Source organism: Carcharhinus amblyrhynchos, chromosome 15 (genome assembly GCF_965287045.1).
Source record: "Carcharhinus amblyrhynchos chromosome 15, sCarAmb.v2.hapA, whole genome shotgun sequence".
Lineage (NCBI taxonomy): Eukaryota > Metazoa > Chordata > Chondrichthyes > Carcharhiniformes > Carcharhinidae > Carcharhinus > Carcharhinus amblyrhynchos.
This window is the reverse complement of record NC_137338.1, coordinates 17510812-17537561: the sequence shown is the minus strand read 5'-3', so window position 1 is coordinate 17537561 and position 26750 is coordinate 17510812. Positions and strand designations below refer to the sequence as shown.

The window sequence follows — 26750 nt, the reverse complement described above, 5'->3', positions numbered from 1 at the left end:
GCCAGTTGACCCCAATAATATGCTGCCTATCCTATAAAATGTTGGCATTGGCAATACAATGGGAATGGGCAGGCACTTTTTGTAACACATGATTTCAGAGAGCAGGAAGGAATAGGAAGTACTGTCTTCTAGGGGTGAGAGGCTTGGCTCCATACCTATTTTGCTTCATGCCGCCCAATGAATTAATTTTGAAAACCAGTCATCCTTTTTGTAGACAATGTAGCAGCTAGTTTGAACATGGTAATATCTTTCAAACAACAGTGTGATGAATGACAACGTAGTCTGTTTTGGTGGTGGTTGGGAGGTGTGTGTGTGATGGCTCGGACACAAAGAAGACTTGTTGCTCCTCTTTCGAATAGTGCCACAGGATCTTTTGCGTCCACATGACAGATATACCTCCGGTTAATGTCTCGCTGAAGTACGACATTTCCAACTATGCAGAATTCCCTCAGAGATTGCACTGTCAATTCGTCACTACCAAAACTTATTGTATTGTGGTTATGTTGGTGATAAGGAAACTACCCATTAACTGTGTTGAAAGGAATTTTAAAGAATTCTGTGGGAATTATTTGGTGCATTGGTTTGGTTTATCTAGGTTTGAATGCAGTGAGTAAATTAGAATCATAAAATCTTACAGTGCAGAAGGATGCCACTTGGCCAATCGAATCTACACTGACCACAATCCCATCCAAGCCCTATCCCCATAACCCCATACATTTTTACTCTAGCCAGTCCCTCTGACACTAAGGGGCAATTTAACATTGCCAATCCACCTAACCTGCACATCTTTGGACAAATTGACTCCAGTAATTTATTTTTTAAAGAAGCACAATTTTGGGTTGAATTTCTGGTTCTCTGAAAATAGTTTTTGTCAGCTTCTATAGTACTGAGTATGTTCAAACAATGTTTTATCACAGGTAAGAGATGATTTTTTAAAATATTACATATGTATGCATGAATTTAAAACATGTCTACATCTAGCAGCTGGAATAAAGTGGACAGGAACACAGGGTCAGTAGAGCCGCTGAAGAGAACAAACAACAACCTAAGGGAAATTAATTACATGAAATATTGAAATAATTTCTCTTCTAAGGAGAAATTGTCTTGCATTTCCCTCATGCAGCATCTGAAGGCCAGTTTGTGCACGTATAATGTTTTGAAAAAAATAGGAGGAATATTAGTGAGTATAAAATTGCCATCTGCAATTTTTTTTCTGCCTATCTTCACTGAAAATCAGGATTTAATCAGATTTAACAGGAAGAGTAGGAACTTTATAAAACACTTGGATTGCTTACCATGACAGCATCTTGATAGATATTGTATGGTGAGGCAGCTGGTATGAATTTATGGTAGGGCGATCTTGTCTAACAAATATACTGGAATCTTTGAGGGAATGAAAGACTTTGTTGATGACAGATTCTGTAGACTTTATTTGGACCTCAGCACAGCTTTTTTGATTTGATTTAACATTGTCACATGTATTGTTTCTTGACCACTATACAGACAACCATATGGAGAGAAGTAAAGGAGAGAGTGCAGAATGTAGTGTTACTAATACCATGACACACAAATAAGCAAGTAGAAAGGCATGGGCTGTGTTGAAAGTTGGGTAAACTCGAGAAAGCAATGGATTATTACAGATTGAGTTACTTCCACCTGACGTGTGACAGGGAGTGAGGGTGGAGCCATTGCTGTTTAATCATATAAAAACAAAAGATTTGCAAGAAGACTCCAAATGGGGGGGGAGATTTCAAATATAAGGGGGCAGGCAAACTAAATAAAAAATATCTGGATAGATTGATAAACTGAGGTTCTGAGTTGCAATGTGGGCAAAAACAAGGAAATAAGTTTAAGGAACTAACCAGAGGAACACAACTCAAATGATTCTGAGTTAAAGGACACAACACAGAAAAGAGATCTAGGAGTGCTGGTGAAACCAACATCTGATGGTAGTAAGAAAAACTAACCAAATCTAGGCGCAGAGTCAAAGACCGAACACAAGTTGTCACCGGTGTTACTCAGTGGTCAAGCAGCAGCTGCAGAACTATGTAAAACTCTGCTAATTGTTCAGCAGTGAAGATGTCAAAGCATTGAAGCTAGTTTAGTTGCCCTTTACTGCATTAATACCCATTTTCAGACATCTTGAGTTCTGAAGAAAGATTGCAAAGCCTGGAATTGTTTACCCTGAAGAAGTACAGGCTCAGTGGAGATAGTAATCAATGTACCAATGCTTTATGAAATAAATAAATGGAATTCCAATAGATGCCACAGTCTCTAAATTTGGGGGATGTACTTAACTTTAGCACAGGAAGATACATAGACTTAGCTTTAATTACTTAACACTCAGGGTGGATGCATGGAATGGAATATTAGAATAGTGATAATGTGGTAAGACCTTCAGCGCAATTGGATGGACATTTGAGATAGCTGACTTTGAGATGGATTAGTTTTTAAGATACTTCACATGGACTACATTTTCTTTGCTCCAAGCATGTATTTTCTTATATTTCTACAAACATATTCTTTGTGAATCAGAGATCATCTTATGTTGCAAACACAGAGCCATACTGAGGGATTTGTCAGGATGATGGTAGAGACCAGCTTTTCAGCTTTTGATCATTGGTTAATAAATTATCCCTGATGTCCTGGCCAGTATTTATCCCTCAATCAACATCGCAAAGTCAGATTATCCGTTCATTATCACCATGCGGTTTGTTAGAGCTTGCTGCGTGCAAATATTTCCAATATTATAACAGTGGCTAAATTCAACAGAAAAACTTCACTTGCTGCCAAGTGCTTTGTAATGCCTGGTGGTAGTGAAAGGCGTTATGTAAATGCACATCTATCTTTTGGGACTGTCAAAGTTGACACCTTTAACCTCCGCCACAAACTTTTTCTGCCGCTCTCTCAGGCTGAATTAAACTGTTTGGCAACCTATTCAACCTGGAGCTGATCTCCCAAACACCAAGGCTGTTTATATCCACCTTGTAACTTTGCTTGTCTCTTTCCCCTACAGTTGCCAATCTGCTGCCCCAATCCTGATCAATTATTTTGTTTCTTTTCGGCCCTACCATTGTAATGTTGTCCTGATTGGCCTTACATTCCCAGTAAGTGTAAGCTCAAACAAAACTACGTTACGTATTTCCTATCCGACACCATTTCCTGCTTTACCATCATTCCGACTCACTTTGGTCCTCTAACTCTGGCTTCCTAGACATATCCCACATAATTTTCTCATTGTTGACCATCATGTCCTTAGATTTCTTGGCCGGAATCCTACCACCTAACCCGCCATGGAATTGCAGTAGGCGAGGGTCCAGCAGTGGAAATCTCCATTGATCTCGGGCGGGAATTTTCGGTCTCGCCCAAGCGAGGCCGAAAAATCCTGTCCCTAGAGTCCACATTATAAGAATGATCTCCTCAACACTCTACACCTGACTCTTCTCCTTTAAGACCTTTTTTAGAACTAATTTCTTTAACCAAACTTTTACTCACCCTCCAGATATCTCCTCTTTCATTTTGGTGTCTGACTTTTGATTGTATTTAATTATTTTTAAATGATTTACTTATTCTGTTAAATGCCATTGCAAATATTATGCCCAGTAAGTAGAGAAAGAAAAATGTATACGTAATAATGTAAAAATGCAACTGAATTGAATCTTCAAAGGGGAATGGAAACCTTGCGTGTAAATCAGAAAAAAAGCATCCAGACGAGAAATATTAACTGTTTCTCTCTCCACAGATGCTGCTAGACTTGCTGAGTTTTTCCAGCATTTCCTGTTTTTATTTCAGATTCCTAGTATCCATAATACTTTGCTTTTACCATGGCATTCAGTCATTTATTCACATCCAGCTAACTGGAAGTGGCTAAAATACTGCGATGTGTGTATTTGCCAGCATGCATTAATAGTTCTGCCATTCAAGTCATTCACCTGTTGTTACTAATTTGCTGCTGATCTTACCTAGTCATGGTTTAGTGAACCAAGATGGTCAGTCCTTAGAAACTTGTGGCAATTTATCATCAGTTTAAGATTAAAAAGAAAAGTAATTGAAATGGCAATGTGAAGTAAGTATTAAAGATTTCATACTTAACGCTTCCAGTTACTTAGTGGCTCAGTCATCTGAAACCTGAATCAGCCAAACATTAATAAGTGTTCAATTAAGTATTGACCAGGGTGATAAGTAGAATGCTTTATGAAAGCTTAATTGTTCCACTGGTTTGAAGTGGGAATCTGAAGGATTGGTCATTTCCTCTCTACTGCTTTATCCAAATATGTATTCTTAATCTCCATTCTGCTTTGGCACGTGTCCCGTGTTGTAGTCTGAACTCAGAAGCTCAGAGCTTGCTTGCTCTTCCCCTTGGATCAAAAATAGAGGAAAAGGTAATGTTGAGAAAACGGAATATGTTCTGCCGGTTTGGATTTCAAAGAGTGTGGAAGCAACCGAACAGAATTTTCAGTTCTGCTTTCCCTAACATGGTTGAACCAACTCATCAGCACCCGCAGCTGGCTGATTTAATAATTGGGACAGTCAATAGTATTTTACTGCAACTAATCATTGGTGGAGCATGCCTTGCAAATACATCAGAGTTAATCTGCCAATGTACTGTAATTGTACAGACAGTTACCCTGCGGCGCATTATTCATGAATTCACAGCAGTGAGTCTTAAATAAGAATTCTGTAGTTACATTTCATAAATGTTTTAATGACGACATGCTGTGTTTGAATATATTTAGATTTTCCCTAGCTTTGTGTGACTAAAGGGGTGTAATGTTCTATTGAATGGTCACTTAATCCATTTAACCTGTGGTTCGTTATACTGTAAAAGCAAATGAGCATTAAGTTGAATCAGTGCATTACTACTTTTAGTTTATTCCAGCAGCAACTGGAGTTTTTTTGTTAACGAAAACTGAAATTCTCTGGCTTTTATTGTTCTCATACCGAGATTTTATAATCCTTTGTTGAAATCGTTTTTCTTGTCATTCCCAATATTTGTTTTATGGCGTGAGGCACACCTTTGCTTGCCTTAATATTCACTCTGTGTTGTCGTTACACCACGTTTGTGTCATAGGATGCAATGAGGATTGACTATTCCATTTTTTAAAAATATCAGTTTAATGCCAAAATGCAATGCATTCGCTTACTATTGTGGTGCATTCTGTACATTAGAAAAAGTGAACAGGGGTAGCCATTTGCCCCTCGAGCCTGCTCAGTCATTCAACTAGACCATAGCAGATCATCTACCTCAACACTATTTACCAGCATTATCCCTATGTTCCTTGATATTAATTTCAAGAAGATTGAATGTACTGAGTGACTAAGCTTTCACAGCCCTCTTGGGTGAAGAATTCACTACCCTTTGTGAAGAAATTCCTCCTCCTCTCTGTCCTAAATAGTCTTCCACTCTGCAACTATGCGCTTTGATTCTCAAAGCCCCCAGCAAGGGGGAATATCTTTCCTGCATCTACTCTGTTGAACCCTATCGGAATTTTGCTTCAATGAGATCACTTCTCAGTACAGTCCTAGTGTCTCAATCCCTCCTCGTAAGACAATCCTGCAAGGATTAGTCTGGTGAACCTGCAGTGCACGCCCACTATATATTTCCTAACGTAAGGAGAATAAAGCTATACACAGTACTCCAGGTGTGCTCTCACCAAAGCTCTTTAGATTTGCAGAAAGACTTCTTTACTCCGTACTCAAATCTTCTTGCAGTAATGGCCAATAAACCATTTACCTTTCTAATAGCTTATTGCAATTGAATGTTAGCTTTCAGTGACTTAAGAACAAAGACACCTATGTCCCATTTGGACATCAATATTTCCCAATCTGTCAGCATCTAAGAAATGCTCGGCATTTCCATTTTTCCTTCCGAAGTGGATAGCTTCACATTTTTTCACATTATTCTGTCTACCATGTTCTTGTCCGCTCACTTTGTCTCTTTTTGTCCTCCTCACTGTCCCATTCCCAACTAGTTTTGTGCTAGAAATATTACATTTTGTCCCTATATTCAAATTGTCAGTTAGATAGTGAATAGCTAGGGCCCAAGCATTAATTCATGCGATACCCCAGTAGTCACAGCCTGCCAACCTGAGAATGATCCACTTATTCGTACTCTGTTTTCTGTCTGTTAACTAATTCTCAGTTCATATCATTATATTACCCTCAATCCCGAGATCTAATTTTGCTTACTCACCTCCTGTACACTTCCTTCTAAAAATCCAAATAGCCACAGCCAGTGGCTCACCTGGCTAGTTACATCCTCCAGAAACTCTTAACAGGCTTGTCAAACATTATTTCCCTTTCATAAATCCACACTAACTCAGCCCAAACATATCATTGATTTCTAAGTGTCCTGTTGTCACATCTTTTACAATACATTCCAACATTCACCCTGTTATAGAGAGGATATTATTAAACTAGAAAGAGTGCAGAAAAGATTTACTAGAATGCTACTGGGACTTGACGGATTGAGTTATAAGGAGAGGCTGGATAGACTAGGACCTTTCCCTCTGGAGGCTGAGGGGTGATCTCACAGAGATCTATAAAATAATGAGGGGCATAGACAAAGTAGAGAGTCAATATCTTTTCCCAAAGGTAGGGGAGTCTAAAACTAAAGAGCATAGGTTTAAGGTGAGAGGGGAGAGATACAAAAGGGTGCAGAGGGGTAATTTTTTCACACAGAGGGTGGTGAGCCTCTGGAACAATCTGCCAGAGGTAGTATAGAGGCAGGTACAATTTTGTTTTTTGAAAAGCATTCAGACAGTTACATGGATAAAATGGGTACAGAGGGATATGGGCCAAATGCGGGCAATTGGGATTATCTTCAGGGTTTAAAAAAAGAAGGGCGGCATGGACAAGTTGGGCCGATGGGCCTCTTTCCATGTTGTAAACCTCTATGATTCTATTCTCCCTCCTACTGATGACTGGCTAATGGGTCTGCAGATCCCCATTATCTCTCTCCCTCCTTTGTTAAATAGTGGGGTTACATTGGCTACCCTCCAAACTGGAACTGTTCCAGAATCTATAGTTTTGGTAGATGACCACCACCTTATCCACTATCTCAACAGCCGCACCTTTCTGTAGGATATAGATCATGTCCAGAGGATTTATCAACTTTGAGTCCCATTGATTTCTTCAGTATTACTTTTTTATGAATAAAAATTTATTTCAGTTTCTCATTCTTACTAGTAGGCCCTTGGGTTACTAGTATCCCTTTGGAGAATTTTTGGTTCTTCACCATGAAGACAGACTAAAACGGGGGAATATTCCCATCCTGTCCAGTTTTGGGGTGAAAAGCTGGAAAATCCCGCCCAAAGTATTTAGTTTCTCCTTATTTCCTTATTCCCATTATAATTCTCTACTTCTATCTGTCTTTGCTTTGTCTTTGCTAATGCTTTTCGTTTACAGACTTATCGAGGTTTTTGCAGTCCATTTTTATTCCTGCTATTTCTATGTTATTTTCTCTTTATCAGTTTTTTGGTCATCCTTTTCTGAATTTTAAAATGCTTCCAATCATCAGGCTTGCTACTTTTTTTGGCAATTCATATGGCTCCTTGTTTGATCTAATAAATCTTACAACTTTGCTTATTAGTAATTTAAATTTGCTTTGAACCATGTAATAATTCTTTACATGCTACCCATTGCCTGTCTTCCGTCAGAATTCTAAATGTAATTTTTCAATCTATCCCAGTCAATTTTAGGTGGCACAGTGGTTAGCATTGCTGCCTCACAGCGACAGGGACCTTGGTTCGATTCCGGCCTCAGGTCACTGTCTGTGTGGAGTTTGCAAGTTCTCTCCATGTCTGCACGTTTCCTCCGGGTGCTCTGGTTTCCTCCCACACTCCAAAGATGTGCAGGTTAGGTTGAATGGCCATGCCAAATTTCTCCTTTATCAGGGGGACAAGCACAGTAAATATGTGGGGTTACATGGATAGGGCCTGGGTGGGATTGTTGACAGTGCAGGCTTGATAGGCCAAATGGCCTCCTTCTGCACTGTAGGGATCCTATCATTCTATGAATTTGCTCCCCCATATACGGCTGTATTTACAGAATTTATGTATTGATTATATATCTTGCAATACATGTTCCCTGTCTTGGGAATAAAGCTAGCATTTATATTGCAGAGAAGGGCGACATGATGGTACAGTGGTTAGCACTGCTGCCTCACAGTGCCAGGGACTCAGGTTCGATCTGGTGTTGGGTCACTGTCTGTGTGGAGTCTGCATGTTCTACCCATGTCTGTGTGGGTTTCCTTCAGCTGCTCAGGTTTCCTCCCACAGTCCAAAGATGTGAAGGTTAGGTGGACTTTCTGTGACAAATACGTGCGGTTGTGGGGTTGCGGTGAGGGATTGGGCCCTTGGGTAGGGTGCTCTCTCCGAGGGTCAGTGCAGACTCGATGGGCCAAATACACTGTAGGGATTCTATGGTAGCTGTCTCACTTTAAAACAGCTAAACATACTCAATTATGCCAAAGTTGCTGTTTACAACTATCTGCTAGGTGTTGGTACTTTCTGTGGTGGATGCAAAAAATCCTTTTGCGCAAGATTGCTTTGTCGACCTGTACAGGTTTCGTTTTTCATTCCGCTCAAATCATCTGGTAGACATGTATCATATTTGTATTAAAATTGAAATTCCTGAATGGATTAACTTTTGGAGATATGCATTACCCTCTGGTTCCAGAAATGACTTGTTTCCAGTGCCAGTTTGCCGCTGATGGTGCAGTACTAAACAGCACAGTCAGATCTAATTGAAATGGAAGAGCTCGGAGCTTGTAAGGAAACAACGAATGAGGGTGCTTGTTCATAAGAAGTTTTGTTTTCTGCATCAATTACCACTATGCTTAGCAAGTTGATGTGCATGGTTTCTTTGTGTGTTTGGGGAGGAAAGGGACACAAAATAGGGAAAGAAGATTTCTGTGGCTACTGGATAAGTGTTTACCTTCTCATTCGTTCGTGGGATGTTGCTTTTGCAGGCAAGGTCAGTTTTATTGTAGGTGCATTCGCAGTGCTGTCTTGTAAATGGTACACATTGCAGTACAATGCACCAGTAATGGAGGGAATGAATGTTTAAGATGACGTATGGAATGCTAATCAAGCAGATTGCTTTGTCCTAGGTGGCATTGAGCTTCTTGAGTGTTATTGGAGCAATACTTAACCAGACAAGTGGACTCTCTTTCTTCAGGTTTGTTCACCCCCTCCATTAACGGGGCAGCACAGTTGTTAGCCTCCCTCTCAGTGCCAGGGACCTGAGTTCAATTCCCAGCTTGGTCACTGTCTGTGCAGAGTCTGCACGTACTCCCCGTGTCTGCGTGGGTTTCCTCCAGGTGCCCCGGTTTCCTCCCACAGTACAAAAGATGTGCTGGTCAGGTGCATTGGCCATGCTAAATTCTCCCTCGAACAGGCGCAGGAGTGTGGCAATCAGGGGTTTTCACAGTAACTTCATTGCAGCGTTAACCTACTTGTGATACTAATAAATAAATAAAATAGGTTTTGAGAGTAAACCAGCCAGGTATATGAAAACTGATTATCAGAACATTTACAAAGGATGCGAGTAGATAAAGTAAACATTTTTTCATTAGAAGCAGAGATAAAAAAAAATTATCATGAGGAATTGGGAGAGAAATTGAACAAATATCTTGGATCTTCTTCACAGTAGAAGACACAAGTCACATGCCAGAAATGGTGGGTAACTTAGAGGCTAAAAAGAGTGAGGAAATTAAGATAGGGAAAATATCAGTAGAAAATAGTATTGGAGAAGCTAAATTCCGACAAATGGCCAGGACTGTATGGTCAACATCCTAGTGTTTTAAAAAGGAACGCTTAAGAGGTAATGGATGTGCTGGCTGTGGTTTTCTAAAATTCTCTAAATTCTAGAAAGGCTCCAGCAGATTGGAAGTTAGCAAATGTAACGATACAATTCAAAAAAGGAAGGAGAGAGAAAACAGGGAATTCCAGATAATTTAACCTGACATCAGTCATTGGGAAAATGTAGAAATGTCTTGCACAGGGTGTGTATGATCAGGCAAAATCAAGGCGGCTTTAACAAAGGAAATCATGTTTGACAAATTTATTCATGTGTTTTGAGAATGTAACTAGTACAGCAGATAAATGGGATTTAGTATACTTCAATTTATAAATGCCACACAAAAGCTTGGTACACAAGGTAAGGATTCATGAAGTTGGGGTAATATGCTAGCATTGATAGAAGATTGGTTACCAGATAGGAAACAGAGAGTTTTGCCATATGGGACTTTCCAAGTGGAGTGCTGTAAGGGTCAGTGCTAGGGCCTAAGCTATTTGCAACCTATACAATTCCTCAGATGAAGAGACAGAATAATGTATCTAAATTTTCTGACAATACAATAGGTGGGAAGGTAAGCTGTGAGGAGGACACAAAGAGTCTAAAAAGAGATATATAGACAGATGAAGTGCTTGAGCAACAAGGTGGCAAGCAGATGGAGTAGTATGTGGGAAAGGGTAAAATTATTTATTTCTGTCATAAGAATAGGAAACAGAGTATTTTTAAAAAGCTGCGTAACTTGATGTTCAGAGGGAATTGAGTAGGCTATAATTTTTTTCCAGAAATAATGACCCCCCAGGATATTGTAATGGGAGAATTCTGATGGTTAAGGCTGTTAAATATATAAGGAATGTGGCTACACTCTTTAGCAATAGTAATTGTCTAGCACTTGCACGGTGTAATTATAACTCACAACTTACAAAACCCCTGTCTGAATGTTGTCCAGCCATGCTCCATGTGGACATGGGCTGCTTAATTATCTGAGGGGTTGCCAATGGAACTGAAGAGTGTCAGTGAGTATTCTCATTCATGGTAGAGGGTGGGTCATAGACAAGGAAGATGAATAAGCATAAGGCACTGCTTATTCAGTGATGTCCTGGGGCTGAGATGATTTGATTTTCAGCACCCGCAACCTTTGTCAGGTATGACTCCAAGGTTAGGTTTTTTCCTGATTCCCATCAACTTCAATTTTACTAGGGTTCCTTGACGCCACATAGTCAGATGCTGCCTTGATGTCAAGGCTCGCCACTCTCACCTCATGCCTGTAACACAGCTCTTTTGGCCATGTTTGGATCAAGGCTACAATGAGGTTTGGATTGAGTCATCCCGGCAGAACCCAAGCTGAGTAACAATGAGCAGATTGAAATAGTGTTGTTTGTTGGCACTGCTGATGACTGACTGTTACTGAATGATGATTAAGAGTTGACTGATGGTTGATAATTGCTGGATTGGGTTTATCCTGATTTTTGTGGACAGGACGTACCTCTGCAATTTTCCATGCCGGTGTTATAACTATATGTGACAGTTTGGCTCAGGGTGTGGCTAGTTCTGGAGCACAAGTCTTCAGTACTACTGCTAGGATGTTTTTTCCATGCAACCATTCAATGATTCTATCCAACGTGTTCAACCATTTCTTGATATCAAGTAGAGTGAATCAATTTGGCTGAAGACTGGCATTGGTGTAAGACTTTGAGGGGGTTAAAAAGTCTCTTGTATTGACATGCCTGCATTTGCCATCATGGAGTTTTTCGGATGATCGTGGATCCACCGCCTTCTCTCTGTTGGTTAATTGTCTTACCACGATTCACGATTGGGTGTGCAGGCTGTGGAGCTTTGAGCTGATCAGTTAGTTGTGAGTTCTGTCTATAGCATGCTGTTCTGCTGTTCAGCATACATATGATCCTGTGTTGTAACTTTGCTGTCTCGGCACTTCATTTTCAGGGGATGCTTCATTCTGTTCCTGTTTGATAGTTCAGTACAGTAATATACTACAAATGTAAATGACAAGCTAATTACTTGCAGTATGACAATTCCAGTGTGGCTAAGCGGATGGCAAGTTATTGATTATTTCATGCACTACTACCTCTTTCATGCAGCAAGTTGTTTGACTATATCAGGATTAGGGGCAGTCCGTTATTGCGCTGGCCTTCTGCAAGGCCAACTCAACTGGTCCCGTTCTCTTTACCCTTTAACACCCCTTATCTCTTGGCCCTGCAAATGTCTTTCTTCAGGCATTTGACGATTCCCTTTTGAAAGCCTCAATTGAATTTGACTCGCCGAAGCTCTCAGGAAGTGCAGTTCAGACCCTAACTGCTCAGAACGCTAAAAGTTTTCCTTCTTGTCACTGTTTTCCTTCTTGTCACTGTTTTCCTTTCTCCAGTCGCCTTACATCGCTGTCCTCTGCTTCTCAGTCTTTCTGCAATTGGGATCAGTTTCTCCTATCTACATTATCTAGACCCCTCGTGCTTTTGAAAACTTCCAGCAAATCTTCTCGCAAAGTTCTCGAAAGAGAGCAGCCCAACTTCTCTAGTCTATCATCATTCCTTGAACCAGTTTCATACCCACTTAAAGCACTTCACATCCTTCATGAAGTGCAGTGCCCCGAATTATAACTTCCTTGCCTTTGCACTCTGTGCCTTTGTTTGTCCTATCTGCCTCTTTATCCATGCTCTCCACCTACCCTGCTACGTTGAATGATTTGTGCACATACACCCCAAGATTTTTCTTTTCCAGCTCCTTCCTTTCCCCCCCCACCCACATTTCGAAGAGTGCTCTTCATCTTCCTACCAAAATGTATCATTTCACATTTCCCTGGATTAAAATCCATTTTCCACAAGTCTAGCCATTCCCTAAGTCTTGAGGCCTTTCATTATTCTCCTCACAGTTCACAGTACTTACAAGTTTTGTGTCCCAATCCATTTGAGCATAATTGAAATTCCCTATTGTTATTGCTCTGTTGTTTTTGCCTGCAAATTTATTCCTCAATATCTTTCTCACTAGCAGATGGTCTATGGAATACACATAGTAGTGTAATAACATCTCAATTGCTTCTTGACTCTGATAGTAAATTTTAAGAGGTTACTGATGTGAAATTACAGCAGTATTGTGCTTAATAAGGCTTTCAAAAATTAATTAACCTTTTCCTGCCGTTTCATGGGGTGGCCAAGAACATTGACCCATTATTATCATGGGTAGTGAGGGAGGTAAATCATGTCACTCGCTGCTAGAGGGTGCTCCAGTCACGAATGTGTTCTGTTTGCATAATATATTCAACATAACCACTAGAGAGAGCTCCATTATAACTGGCATTAAGTCACTGTCCAGGATATTGGAGCATTATATTATCAACTTGATTCAAGCTTGTACATGCGAACCTGAAATCAAAGCTTTCAATTATAATAAAATACAGAAAGCAATATCCCCTGTAACACAAAACATTTTTCCTCTGCTGTGAAATCTGTGTTTGGATGGGGTGGATATGTAGATCTGAAAATTCAGATTTCACCATCAGTCTCCAGGACACCTGATCTTATGCTCCTATTAACACTGACAAATCGTATATCCTGAATTTGCTGGATGACATAAGGCTGCACTTCAGACAAACGTAAACCTTGTACAAATGGAATAGTTGCTTTAACAAGATTTAGTTTAGAAGTTTTAACCAGGCACCATGACGAATGGACATCTTGTCCACAGAAAATAAACATTTGTCAGCTGATCTGGTTTTATATAATCCTTAAAGCAAAGTTGATTTTATTGGAGCCTCTATCGTTGGTGAAATGTTTTGTCTTACAGTGAGTTTTTAAGTAACAAGTAGTTCCCTCCTTTGTAGTCACAAGCAATAGTCCTTTTTTGAAATGCTGATTTGCGTGAGTTTGCACCCCCATTGATTGCTGTGCAGATCTGTCTCCCTGCGTGCCAATCACCAAGAATTTATGAAAATCAGATGAAACACCTCAAAACTGAATGACACCATGCCATAGACAGGTGCAGTTACAAATTTGCAGTTGAAGAATTGGGGCATAGAAGCACATGTTACTGCTCAGATTAGCCTTTTATAGCTACCCATTTAAGACATGAGGTAAAATTATGGGAGGCATAGTATAGCTACACCCTAGTTATGACAATAACACTATATTCTGTGCCCTCTCCTTTCCTTGTCTCCTTTGTACTCTATGAACGATATGTTTTGTCTGTGTAATGCGCAAGAAACAATACTTTTCACTGTGCTAATGCATGTGACAATAATTAATCAAATCAAATATCTGTGCTCATGCAAAGTGAAATTTATTCTTACGTGAGAATACATGATGGCGAATGTTTGAACGTTACTTGCCCAGCATTCCAGTTGACCCTGTCTTCACCTCACTTGACGTCCACAGATACACACTTCCTGATGGCATTCAGGAGTACGACTCATGGCTGAGATTTTTCCTTTTATGAAACATGGACGCTGAGACCAACCATACTGTTTTGATTTGATTCATTATTGTCACATGCATTAGTATATAAGTATTGTTTCTTGCGCGCTATACAGACAAAGCATACCATACATAGAGAAGGAAAGGTAAGGGTGCAGAATGTAGTGTTATGGTCACAACTAGGGTGTAGCAAAAGATCAACTTAATGCGAGATTGGTCCACTGCTGCTGGCAGCAGGGAAGAAGCTGTTCTTGAGTCGGTTGGCAAGTGACCTCAGACTTTTGTATCTTTTTCCCGATGGAAGAAAGTAGAAAAGGCTATGCCTAGGATGTTTGGGGCCTTTAACTATGCTGGCTGCTTTTCTGAGGCAGCAGGAAGTATAGACAGTGTCGTTGGTTGGGAGACTGGGTTGCGTGATGGACTGGGCTTTGTTCACAACTCTATAGTTTATCGCGGTCTTGGACAGAGCAGGAGCCATACCAAGCTGTGATACAACCAGAAAGAATTTTTTCGATGATGCATCTGTAAAAGTTGGTGAGAGTCATAGCACACGTGTCAATTTCCTTAGGAAGTAGAGATGTTGGATTTTCTTAACTATAGTGTCGGCATGGAGGGACCAGGACAGGTTGTTGGTGATCTGGACACCTGAAAACTTGAAGTTCTCATTAGTCCTAAGTTGAGAACAATCTGTTCAGCACAAACTGGATCGAATCGGGGATTTCTCTGATGTGTGACTCAGGTACACGCTAAATAAAATCATTGAATGATTGCCAAGGTCCTTAAGCTGTTAGTTTGAATTATGCATCTACCTAACATAGCTTTTGGTCCTGTTAACCAGTCTTTCATGACATCTTTCTAGAAGTTTAATTACAGGAAAAGGCATTTTTTAAATGAAAATTAAGTAACTCAAAACTCTTGAAGCAATTTGCTTTCAATTTTACACTTTTTTTAAAGAATGTTTTTATTGAAAGTTTTCAATTTCACATTGATCCCAAAATGTAACACATCTCAAAAAATCTAGTAAAGTAGACTAATCATTATTTCACATTAAACACACATTAAAGACCGTGAGGGTATGGCTTTATGGTACCTGCCCTCCTCCACAGGATAACAGCGACAGAGCTACACGCTATACGTTGAACCCCAAGATTTAGCAGTTGACACAGGGTCAGAAGGAGGGCAGACAGACCCACTATCGCCCCAGTTCCAATCACCAAAACCAAGATTGACTGCAAATTGCAATGCATATGAGACTGCAGTCTCCCTCGTTCCACCGTTGGAGCACATCAATGGACAAACGTCAGCAAAAAGGAAAAATGGACAATCCCAATTTTCACAGGATAATGGGCGACTAACGCCTCGGTACTCATATATCATACACTCTTGTCAAGATAAAAGACAAGATAAAAGACAGGAATTCTCCTGCCCTGTCTGCCATGGAAATCGTAGCAGGAAGGGGGCAGACCATATGAAGGTCCATGGACCTCGGGCAGGACTCGCCCCTTTTGGTGCATCCGCAGCCGGAGAATCCCACCCAATATCCCAAAATCAGATGTACAATCACAACGGAATAAAGCTCATGATTATTGATGATCTTCAGGATAATACACCATCCACAGAGCTTGAAAACCCAAAAGCCATGATAGAAACATTGAGCAACATCAAGGATCCATCCAGAGTTTTACCGAAGCCTCTGCACCTCCACCATGTTATCATTCCGAAGCCAGAGTAAAGAAAAGCCTAGGACTCAGTGGGTGGCGAAGACGTGACATGTCCAGTCATCTCTAACCCTTCTCAACAAACACTGAGGACAATGCAGTGTGAGACCACTGATCAGAATTTTCAACCAGCATCAGGCTTCGAAGACCAGGTACAACATGCTCTATTGAACTTGAGATATCCTGTTCTTCAATCCAGATTGTGGAAGCATGGCAGCCAGATCTCAAATTCAGCTGGGAATTCATCCTCAGCTCCCCTCAGGAGACCCAATGGACAGATACTCCTCTGACCCCATCTTGCTGAATCCACCAGGATGTTGGGCCTGCCTTGCAGCAGGATTTCTAAGAACTTTAACGCCAGCCTTCACTGAGGAAAGTACCCTCTCAACAGACAGGACTCTCTTCTCCACTTCATCCATTTCTCTTTAGGATATCTCACAGCTCATTAATATGTGCACCAGAAACCTGTGCGAGGGAGCCAAGACCAAGATCTACAACTTCACTGATAATGGTGGCCATCATCTCCACACCAACAGCATTACCGTAGCGTGGGCCCACTTGCCAACGAAACTGCCTCTGTGAACTGAGCCCCACCCCGGCCGTCTCCAACAGCCTCAAGGATTTTCTTTCCTTAATCTGTCTCCCCTTTGCCCAAATTCAGTCAGGACTTTCCAGAGACACAGCAGAGCTTATGCACATCAGGATCAGATAATTATGAATTGTGCATCGGGGTAAAAAATGGATGAAAAGATGATTACCGCCAGAGGTTGTGAAAATGCTGCAGCTCCGAGGCCTGTATTACTTGATCAGCACCCTCCCCGATTCTACACTTTTAACTTTATCTCCCATCAACTAGCAAACAGAAGGCAATTAATTCTGGTTGTAATACTTTTACAGTTGATTTGTTTTATTTTCAGGGTACTCTGAAACTGTAATCTGCTTCCAGAAAGAATCCATGCACTCATGGGCTGCAGCTGCCTATTCCTTTTGTCCTCCCTTCACTTTCCTTATATGAGTACCCTTCCACAGACAATTAAAACTTCCACAAGAAACATTTCAAATTCTGCATGATTTGATAAAGTGTGTATTGTTAGGTTGACTTCTGAGTGTGGAAAAAGTCTTTCAAGGCCTCTGTCTCGGAAAAAGAAATGGTTTCCATGTGCAAACTTGGCAGAGGTGCCACTGCGACTGAAAGGAAGGTTATACCGCAACATCTCTAGGTCATGACATTTATCTGACTCTGGGTACTCTTGATCAGAAAATTATCAGTATAGTTAACATTAAAAAAATCTATGTCCTACAGTAATTGATGTTCAAAATAATTCAACAAAAGGATGAGAGAAACCTTATTCAGTGGCACTGATACCCCTCTTCCCCGGCGTGCCAAATTACGGTGGGCTTGCACATTGTGCACCCACCCTGAAATAGAAATTCGTGAACTCGCACAGGTTTCCAGATGCAGGCTATTTGCTTCTGCCCACAAATGTTATACTCAATCAGCGAGGAAATTTGTTGCACTGGTCACTCTCATTGTTGCCGCTGCAAACCTTAAAGGGCTGCAGCAGCTTAACAGCAAAGTGTCACTTTTCATTGTGATTGAAAGACTACCAGTCGGAGGTTTGGAAAATGGCTAACAGCAAAAGGCAATGAAGCACAATAGTTGCCCACCCACTGCTAGGAGAGGAAAGACAAGGTAAAGGTGTACGTTGCTGCAACAAGTACTGTATCACACTATTCCTTCCTAAAGGTACAATCCTGAACAACTTGTGAATTTCTCTTTGACCAGCAGTTATCATTTTTCAGAACCACAGCCATACTTCTTTATCACAATGTGGTACATTGAAGATTCGTCTGCTCAGGACCTGTATGATTTTGACATATCAATACCAACATGCCAGGGAGAATTGCTATTAATGGCAGCGAAGCAAAACATGTAGGTGATGGCGTTTCCATGTGCCTTCTTTCCATGTCCTTGCGGGTAATAACAGTTGCAGTCGCATAAGATGTTGCTGGGAAGCTTTGGCAATTGCTGCTGTGAAACCTGGAGATAGTATAGATTGCAGTAACAGTGTGCAGGAGGGAGTGAATGTTTAGGTTAATGGCTAAAGTACTGACCTAACAGTCAGCTTTCTCCTTGATAATGCAGAACTTTTTGAATGTTTTTGCAGCTGCAATCATTCAGGAAAGTGGAGAATATTCAATTCCACATGTTGGAGATGCTTTACCAGTCTGATGGTGAAACACCTTGCTGCAGAATTCCCAGCTCCTGACCTGTTCCAATAGCCACTGATTATGTGGCTGGTCCAGATCAGCCTCTGGTCAATGGTGAACCCCGCAACCAAGGACTTCAATTGTGGGGTAATAACAACAGTAGTAATTTAATTAAATATTGTGGGGACTTTGTTATGCTCGCTTTTATTAGTGAGGGTCATTGCCTGGAACATGTATGGTGTAGATGTTACATGCCACTTACCAGGTGAAGTTTGTTATTGGGCGTCTGAGGAATTTTGAATGGATGAAAACACTGATAGTGTGAAGTGTAGTTGGAAGTGGCTGATGATAGTTGGGCGCAGAGTGCTGCTGTGCAGCACTCCTACAGCTCTTGTGCTGAGGTAATAAGCTTCCAATAACCACAAACATCTTCCTTTTGTACCAGTCATGGCTTCAGCTGATGAGAAGTTTTCTCCCTGATTCTCAATGACTGCATTTTCACTAGGGCTCTTTGGTCCAACACCCAAGTTGTGACTTATGTGGAGGACCGTCATCCTCATCTCAACTCACTTCTATAATTCTGCTCTCTCGACATATGTTGGGAAATCTGTTGATGTTTCTTCCAGAGACCAAAAAATTCATAAGTAGGCAGGCTATTAGAAAGTAAGTGTCACTTGATAGCCCTGTTAATTGTACTTTCCATAATCTTGCTGATGATTGAGTAGCTTGTTGAGATGATGATAATTGGTTTGGTTTGGTGTTGTCCTGTTAATTTTGTGAATGAGACATATCGGAGCAGTTTCCACCATTGTGAAATCAATGGTTGATGTAATAATAGTGCTGGATACTTCATTACCAGCTCTACTACCAATACAATGCCAGGAGACAATGGTGTAATGGTAATGTCACTGGACAAGTAATCCAGAAGCCTGACAAATGGTCTGGGGACGTGGGCTCAAATCATACCATGGCACTTCAACTTCAACTACTAAATCCAGAGTTAAAAGCAGGTCTCCGTAATTCATCTCAGTCAACCATCATCAATTGTCATAAAGGACACTAATGAACTACATGTGCTTTTAAGAAAGGAAATCTGCTGTCCTTACCTCATCTGACCTACTTGTGACTCCAGACTCTCAGAAACATTCTCAACTGCCTTCAAAGAGCAATTAGGGAGGGGCACCAAATGCAGTCATTGCTAGTGATGCCCACACCCCATGTTTTAAATTTATTCTTTCAAACAGTTACTAGGGGGCATAAGTTAAAGGTGCGAAGGGCCAGGTTTAAAGGAGATGTACGAGGCAAGTTTTTTTACACAGAAGGGGTGGGTGCCTGGAACTTGCTGCTGGGGTAGGTAGTGGAAACAGATACGATAGTGACTTTTAAGGGGCATCTGGACAAATACATGAATAAGGTGGAATAGAGAGATCTGGTCCCCAGAAGGGTAGGTTGTTTTAGTTCAGTCAGGCAGCATGGTCGGTGTGGGCTTGGAGGGCCGAAAGACCTGTTTCTATGCTGTAATTTCCTTTGTTCTTTGTTCTAATCTAACATCCAGTATAATTTATAATGCACATTTTTCCTCTGGTGTCTCTTAATTGGATAATGATCGATCAAGCAAAAATCTATTTTAGTTTTTTCCTTGGTGGAACTTGCCTATCCATTCCTATTTACTGCTTCACTTAAATGTGGTACGGATGTACTTTAGTTTGTATTCCATGTTCAAAGTACTGTGGTATTAGTTAATATTTGGTAGATGATGGCGAAAGTGTCTTCAGAAGGGTAGCTTTGCCATTTGAATTTGGTTAGGGCACTCTTCCATTTGCTGTCTCAATCCTGCCATGAACCTGCCCCACTCTCCTGGATTGGACCTAATTAAAAAAAATTGCTGGCGCAGGAATGGATTATCTGTTGTAGCTGCAGAAAGCAGAGGAGTCTAAAGTAAAGGCAAAGTACCCTTTAGATTTCAGTGATGTGTTTCACAAGGGCAGGAGTTGGCCCCCAACTGGCCTTCGCCCTCTGATCAAGGTCATGCAAGCGATCATCCCGTTGCTGCCCCAACATATACTCTTCACTCCTTTCCCATTAGTGTATGGATTCGTGATACTGCTGTGTGAATGTGGGGAATTTGGGCATTCCCTTAGTACTCCAACCCTGCTGTTACTCCGCAGCATGGTGGTCAGCAATTAGACTGCGATTCCCAAGAGGGGGGAAGTTTGCAGCATCAGTGTCAGAGTGAGGAACTGACATAAGATTCCACCCCTCGCGCCCCCCCGTCACTTCCTCCCAACGCTTTTGATCAGTATGATGGTGTAAAACCGAATCCGCCACTTCCTGAGATTATGTGGACAAGAGGGGTGAGATTATCTCTGGACTGCAATGTAGGGTGAATAGTTTCACAGGAAAAGGCAGTAATAGGGTGGCTTCTGCCTGATCTGGTAGACGAACGGGATAATAGATGTTTCCTGATTGTTTGAGTGTCAGGATGAGGAGGCAATTGTACCCATTATGATGGGATGAGAAACATTTGCACTGAAGATGGGGACAATTAATACTCAAGTTCCACGGTTACCTTGTGCATGTCTACAACTGATTTTTCAATCCGAGGTTGGGAACCTGATATCCGATTATTTCTCAGTCCCAGCCCTGCACAAGGTCTGCGTCACTGACACAATGCTCTTTTCATTTGCAATGCCTCTAATGGGCCAGAAGCAAGCTTAGTGTCCAATTCAGTGAAGCTGCCTGGAGACAGGAACTGCACTGGAGCACAATGCTCAAAGGCAGGCAGTAGCGATGACTGAGCTTATCATTGTCGTGCGTATTGGAGCAGGCAGGAGAGCAAAGACCCAGCAGCCTTGCAGTGCAGCCAAGTGGCCAATCAGTCAATCACAAAGTACCTGATCCGCTCAGGTGATAGCACATGTGTGCCACTGGGTCAAATAGCTCAGTTTTGTTTTGCAACTTTTTAATTCAGCAGCAGCATCACATTATGGTTCCCCCACTTTGCTTCCAACACATGTGCACAGATTGTTTGCTTTTCACACTCACCCCTCTGAAAATCTTCTGCTCTTCTCCAGCTCATTAAAATATTCTTTAACGAACTAAATGGATAGTTGAGGCAAGTGGGCTGCCATCTCTTTCTCTCTTTCCTCCCCACCCCCGTCACCTCCCCCATCTCGCTTTGAAGGTTGCATATGGTGGAGGCATCGGAAGACTGATACACCATCCAGTAATGCTGTTTTCCAAACGTGCGCGCATCCGACTGTGCCTCCTATGGGTGTTTGAAAATCTGACCCCTAAACTCTGTGTCTCTTTGTCTTCCCTGCTGGCCTCCCATTCACTTCCCTTTTGATCTCATTTGCTCAACATCCTCCTGCTCTCAATTCATTCACACTCTAAATCCAGTTCACATGTCATCAGATTCTTGTACCGACTTTCTGTCCCCCAATTCATTGAATTTAAAATCCTCATCCTTCCCTCACCTACTCCAACCTGACATCTTCTGGGGAATGTTTTAACTGTCCTCTTCTGGCCTCCTCTGAATTAATCCCCACCCTTTCCTCCACTGTTGGCAGAATCTTCAGGTGATTTAATTCAACTCTGGAGATCCCTCTTTGGACACCTCTGTTGCTCCGCCATTTAAAACCTTCCTTCACGCTCCTTCATGCCTTTATCTTTGTTTCCTACATTCCGCCTCACCCCCATCTGTGGTAAAATCCACTGGGACCTTTTCTGTGTTGGGGATGTCCTATGAATGCAAGTTGTTATTGGTTACAGAGCCAATATTGTTAATTCTACGAAAACAACAGTTCAAAAATTCACAAACTCTGGAATTAATGATAAGAATAGTCACATGAATGAACTAATCAAGCTGATACCAATAGATACTTCTATTGAGCAGCTAGACAGTCTATAGGGACTTGTCATGTGGGAGGACACTTCCCCTTTAAGAATCTCTGCACCAAGCGAGCAAGTGCTGTGAATGCCGCTCCCTAATGCTTATTACTGGCTGGCAGCAGCGCACTAGAGGGAGCTGTTGCTTTCACAGTTCCCTCAAGAATATTATGAATCTTTGTCACAATGAGCTATATCACAATTGCTCATATTTCTGCAATTTGAAGATTAGTATCCATACCTGGGGTTAGATGTGTCTGCTACCTCAGTTCTGTTGTTGGGCCATGACATCTCGAGTTGCTAATCATGTGCTGTTTCTATTTGTGTTGTGCAGCGCAGCACCATGAAAGCCAGCAGCAGAAATAAAGACCATTCAGCAGATGGCGATGGAACAGGGAAAAGACCAAAGCGGAAGTGTCTTCAGTGGCATCCTCTGCTTGCCAAAAAGATGCTGGACTTCTCTGAGGAGGAGGAGGAGGATGAGGAAGATGAAGATATTGATAAGGTAGAAATGGGAATTTGTATTGTAGACTAGTGCTATTTTTAAACTTGGGAACTGATTGGCCTACTCCTGTTCCTGTATTGATTGACAGTTGTTTAAGGATTTTGACAATGGTTACAGTCACACAATATGACATTAAAATTTAAACCAGTTTTCACTCAGTTAAACAGAGAGATATTATTTGTTTAACCCTCCTGGTCCTGCGTGATCTGTTCACCACTTTTGACATATTCAGCTATTCAATTCTTCCCTGCCGATACCAGATGATACATTTTCTGTGTCCAGTCCTTTCTCTCCCACTCAAACCATCACATCGTGGTGTCTGCATTTTCCCCTGAGTTTCGTCAATGGGCTCCCCTTGCTTATCCCCTGCTTGCAATTGTTCTATGACTTCATACTCAAATAGGGATCAACTATCATCTGCGTGTTGAACCATCCAGCTATACCTCACCATGACCATCGTTCTTTTCAAAGCTGTCTCAGATGTATCAGGCTCTCCCTCTGTCTCCCTCTGACACCAGGTCCATGGTGATTTATAATTTTCTCTGGCTCAACATTGCCAAACCTGAAGTCATCCCATCTCCCACAGCTTCAGATTTCTTCTATGCATTTTCATCAGCCTCTCTGATCTTTCACCTAGTCAGTGTTCACCTTTTGACTCCGTGTCCTGATGGTTTTCTGTTTTCTTTGATGTTGAATCGTTGATTTTTGCAGACAAGGGGATTGCCGTTCTCACCATTGTTTCTAGTAGGGCATTCCATGCCCTTACAGAGCTCTGCAGAGAGACATCCTATATTTATTTATTTATTAGTCATAAGTAGGCTTACATTCACACTGCAATGAAGTTACTGTGAAAATCCCCTAGTCACCACACTCAGGCGCCTGTTCGGGTACACTGAGGGAGAATGTAGCATGGTCAGTTCATCTAACCCCTGCACATCTTTGGACTGTGGGAGAAAACCAGAGCACCCGGAGGAGACCCACACAGACACAGGGAGAATGTGCAAGCTCCACACAGACAGTGACCACAGCCGGGAATCAAACCTGGGTCCCTGGCATTGAGGCAGCAGTGCTAACCACTACACCACCGTGCTGCCTCTCACTTGGTTCTTTTGACATAGATTTGCTTCTTCTAGTTATTAAAAGTGGTAGTAGCTTGTCCTTATTTACCTTATCGAAGAAATCCCAATAATTTGAATATCTCTATCAGATCTCTTTAATTTTTCTCTGCTCTTGTGAAGAGAATCCTAGTTTATCTAGTTTGTCCTGTAATTAAAACTTCTCAGCTGTGGTTTAATCATCCACTGTCCTCTCCTTGGCCTTAGCATGCTTTGTAAAATCAAACATATGAGAAACTGAACTCGCTGGCCCTGGTCTTGCTCTTCCCAGTGTATACTCATATGTCAGATTTGTACCCACTCCATGTTGTTCGGGGATTTCCAGAGCCTCATCAAAGGGGTTGACTTCCCTTATTCTCACACAGGTCAACTGAGTCATTCACAGTACCCTTGGTATATTAAAGGAGAAATGCTGACTGTCTAGCTCTTATTTTAGAGGAACATCTTAGTCTGGCACTACAGCATTTGTTTGTGCTTTTGCATACACACTAGAGGACAACATTTTCTTACAGAGGACAGCAGTAGTTGTGCAGAATGCTTCAAATGATTCCTCCTGGTGAATGCAGCGGTTTACAACTTGGGTGTCTGCCACACTTAGTGAGCTTCCAAAGGAACCTGTGTGAGGAATAATTCCAGCAAGTGCCAGGCACTAGGGAGCAGGGATTTGGCAACTTTAACCATGCAGCTGTCATCAAGTTCTTTAAATGGACTGTTCTTCAGTCCAAATTGCACCAGGAATCGAAGCCTCCAAAGGAATGTTATCCATGCATATCTCTCTCAATTTTATGGACAATTCTTTTACTTTTCAGCCACAATCACATCCATTTATGTGAAGCTGTAGCCCAGTCTGAGCAGATTTTGTATTCCTGTCAGGCTTCAGGCCAAAATTATGCAATCGGCTTTTTCTAAACCATTTAAATTTGGGGGGCTGGGGGGGCGGGGGGGAGTTGTGGAGGTGTGCATACTCCCACAACTGCTCCATCTCATGAACCACTCTCACAGGTGAAGCCCAGGGACCATCGAGGTCCATTTCTGGCTGACTTTCAAAATCTGAGTTTAATAATGTAATCTACAAGCGCTGTATTCCATCAAAGTAACACTGGATTTGGTAATAGAATGCACAACCCTGTTTCATGCCAACGTAGAGAGATTACTTGTCAGTCTGCAAATGGATCCAAACAGACACATGATACAGGCTTACAGACATGGGCTTGCTTGATCCAAACACGCTGGCGTTCTCATCCTCACAATCTGGGCCTTTGCCTTTCAACTTAGAGGGGGTAGTGATTCCACTCCAACTCACTTGTATTAAGATATGAAACTTCCTTCACACCCTAGCTGTGGCTGTAACGCTATATTCTGCATCTCCTCTTTTCCTTCTCCCCTACATATCCTATGAATAGTATGCTTTGTTTGTATAGTACACAAGAAGCAATACTTTTCACTGTATCCCAATATATGTGGCAATAATAAATCAAATCAAAAAAGCTGAATCAGTGGAACAGACTCATCAGAATTAGAAGAAAATCTTACATGCTTAAAGCCTAAATGATTTAAAATGTAGTAATCAGGTGCAAGTATCAACTATTGTCTTCATGCCCTTTAATATGCAGAAACACGTGGAAATGTAATAACTGTTCAACGTATGAATATTCAGCATGTTATTGGAAAGTACATGTCTTCACAGAGGAGAACAAATACGGCAAATAAGGAAATCAATTAATACATATAAATAATAAAAGCTTTTAAACATTAGCTATTCTTAAAGCAGCATGAAAATTGCTCTTTAAAAGATCCCCCGTGTTTCTATATGTAACAATGAACCTTGCAGCCTCCAAACCAAGTTTCAGTGTGAAACTGAAGATGTCTGTTTCACAGTGAAGATCATTCTTGTTCTTGTGAAATATATTCTCCGATATTTTAATATTTTTGCTACAGGACACTTTGATGAGTACAGAAGGTCTTGAACATGAGGCTGATGAGACGGAAGATGATGACTCCTCTGAACAGCGAGCTCGCAGGCCGATGAATGCATTTCTTCTATTTTGCAAACGCCATCGTTCTCTGGTTCGTCAGCAACATCCTCGCCTGGACAACCGTGGTGCAACCAAGATTCTGGCTGACTGGTGGTCTGTCTTGGATCCAAAGGAGAAGCAGAAATACACTGACCTGGCAAAGGAGGTGAGCCAGTCCAGCTGCATTACAATGTAAACCATATTCTATGATTGTCTGTGAAATGAACTCAGTTCCTTGCATGAGGCAGGTGACTATAATCAAGGTAATAATTGAAGGTATAGGAATTCTTAACATTAATGCCAACAATAATTGATGACTGAAGGATTTCTTTGTTAATCCCCCAGTATTTCTGTTCAATTTAGTTACAGAAGAAATAAAATGAACATCAGACATTAAGTGGACTATAGCCCTGCAGAACTTAGATCTGCTATCATAATATTCAAGGATATGGGACAAGTGCAGGAGTATGGGATTAGCGTGCCTTTAATGGTAGATATTATTGGAAATCTCCACATCAGATATTATTGATACAGACTTGATGGGCTGAAGGGCCTTTTCTGCACTGTATGACTCGATGACTCTATCTAATGGTTTCCATCAGCACAAGTCTCTTCCAGGGCAAATGGAAGCTCTTAACAGAGCCATTTTGAAAAACTTTGCTAAAAGCAAATTACTGCAGGTGCTGGAACCTGAAACAGCAACAGAAAATGCTGGGCATTTTCAGCAGTCTGACAGCACCTGTGGAATGAAAATAGAGCTGATGTTTTGAGCCTGGATGACCCTTTGTCATGAGGTGGAGATATAAAACAACTGCTGCAGCTTCCACTCCAAAATGTCACAGTATGTCTGTGGATAAGTGTAATAGACAGTCAGTGCTGTTCTTTCGGCACTGCAAAAACTGCACCAGTGTAAAATGAATCAAAGAGTGAATGCTTTATACTTCCCATGCTTAACTATGTGGTTTGATAGGAGTAACTAGTTATGGCACAGTGGTTAACACTGCTGCCTCACAGCGTCAGGGACCTGGGTTCAATTGCGGCCTTGGGTGACTGTGTGGAGTTTGTACATTCCCTCT

At 41.5% G+C, this 26750-nt stretch overlaps 1 protein-coding gene across 6 annotated transcripts in view; it reads left to right on the top strand.

The window, feature by feature from the left end:
* Positions 1 to 26750, top strand: part of bbx (BBX high mobility group box domain containing) — a 183178-nt gene that overhangs the window by 107678 nt on the left and 48750 nt on the right. For all 6 annotated transcript variants that reach the window (XM_080203480.1, XM_080203481.1, XM_080203479.1 and 3 more), the window contains 2 exons: positions 22374 to 22544; positions 25598 to 25840. In XM_080203480.1, the coding sequence (XP_080059606.1) occupies positions 22383 to 22544; positions 25598 to 25840 (405 nt within the window). In that variant the 5' untranslated portion in view covers positions 22374 to 22382. The remainder of the gene's footprint in view (positions 1 to 22373; positions 22545 to 25597; positions 25841 to 26750) is intronic.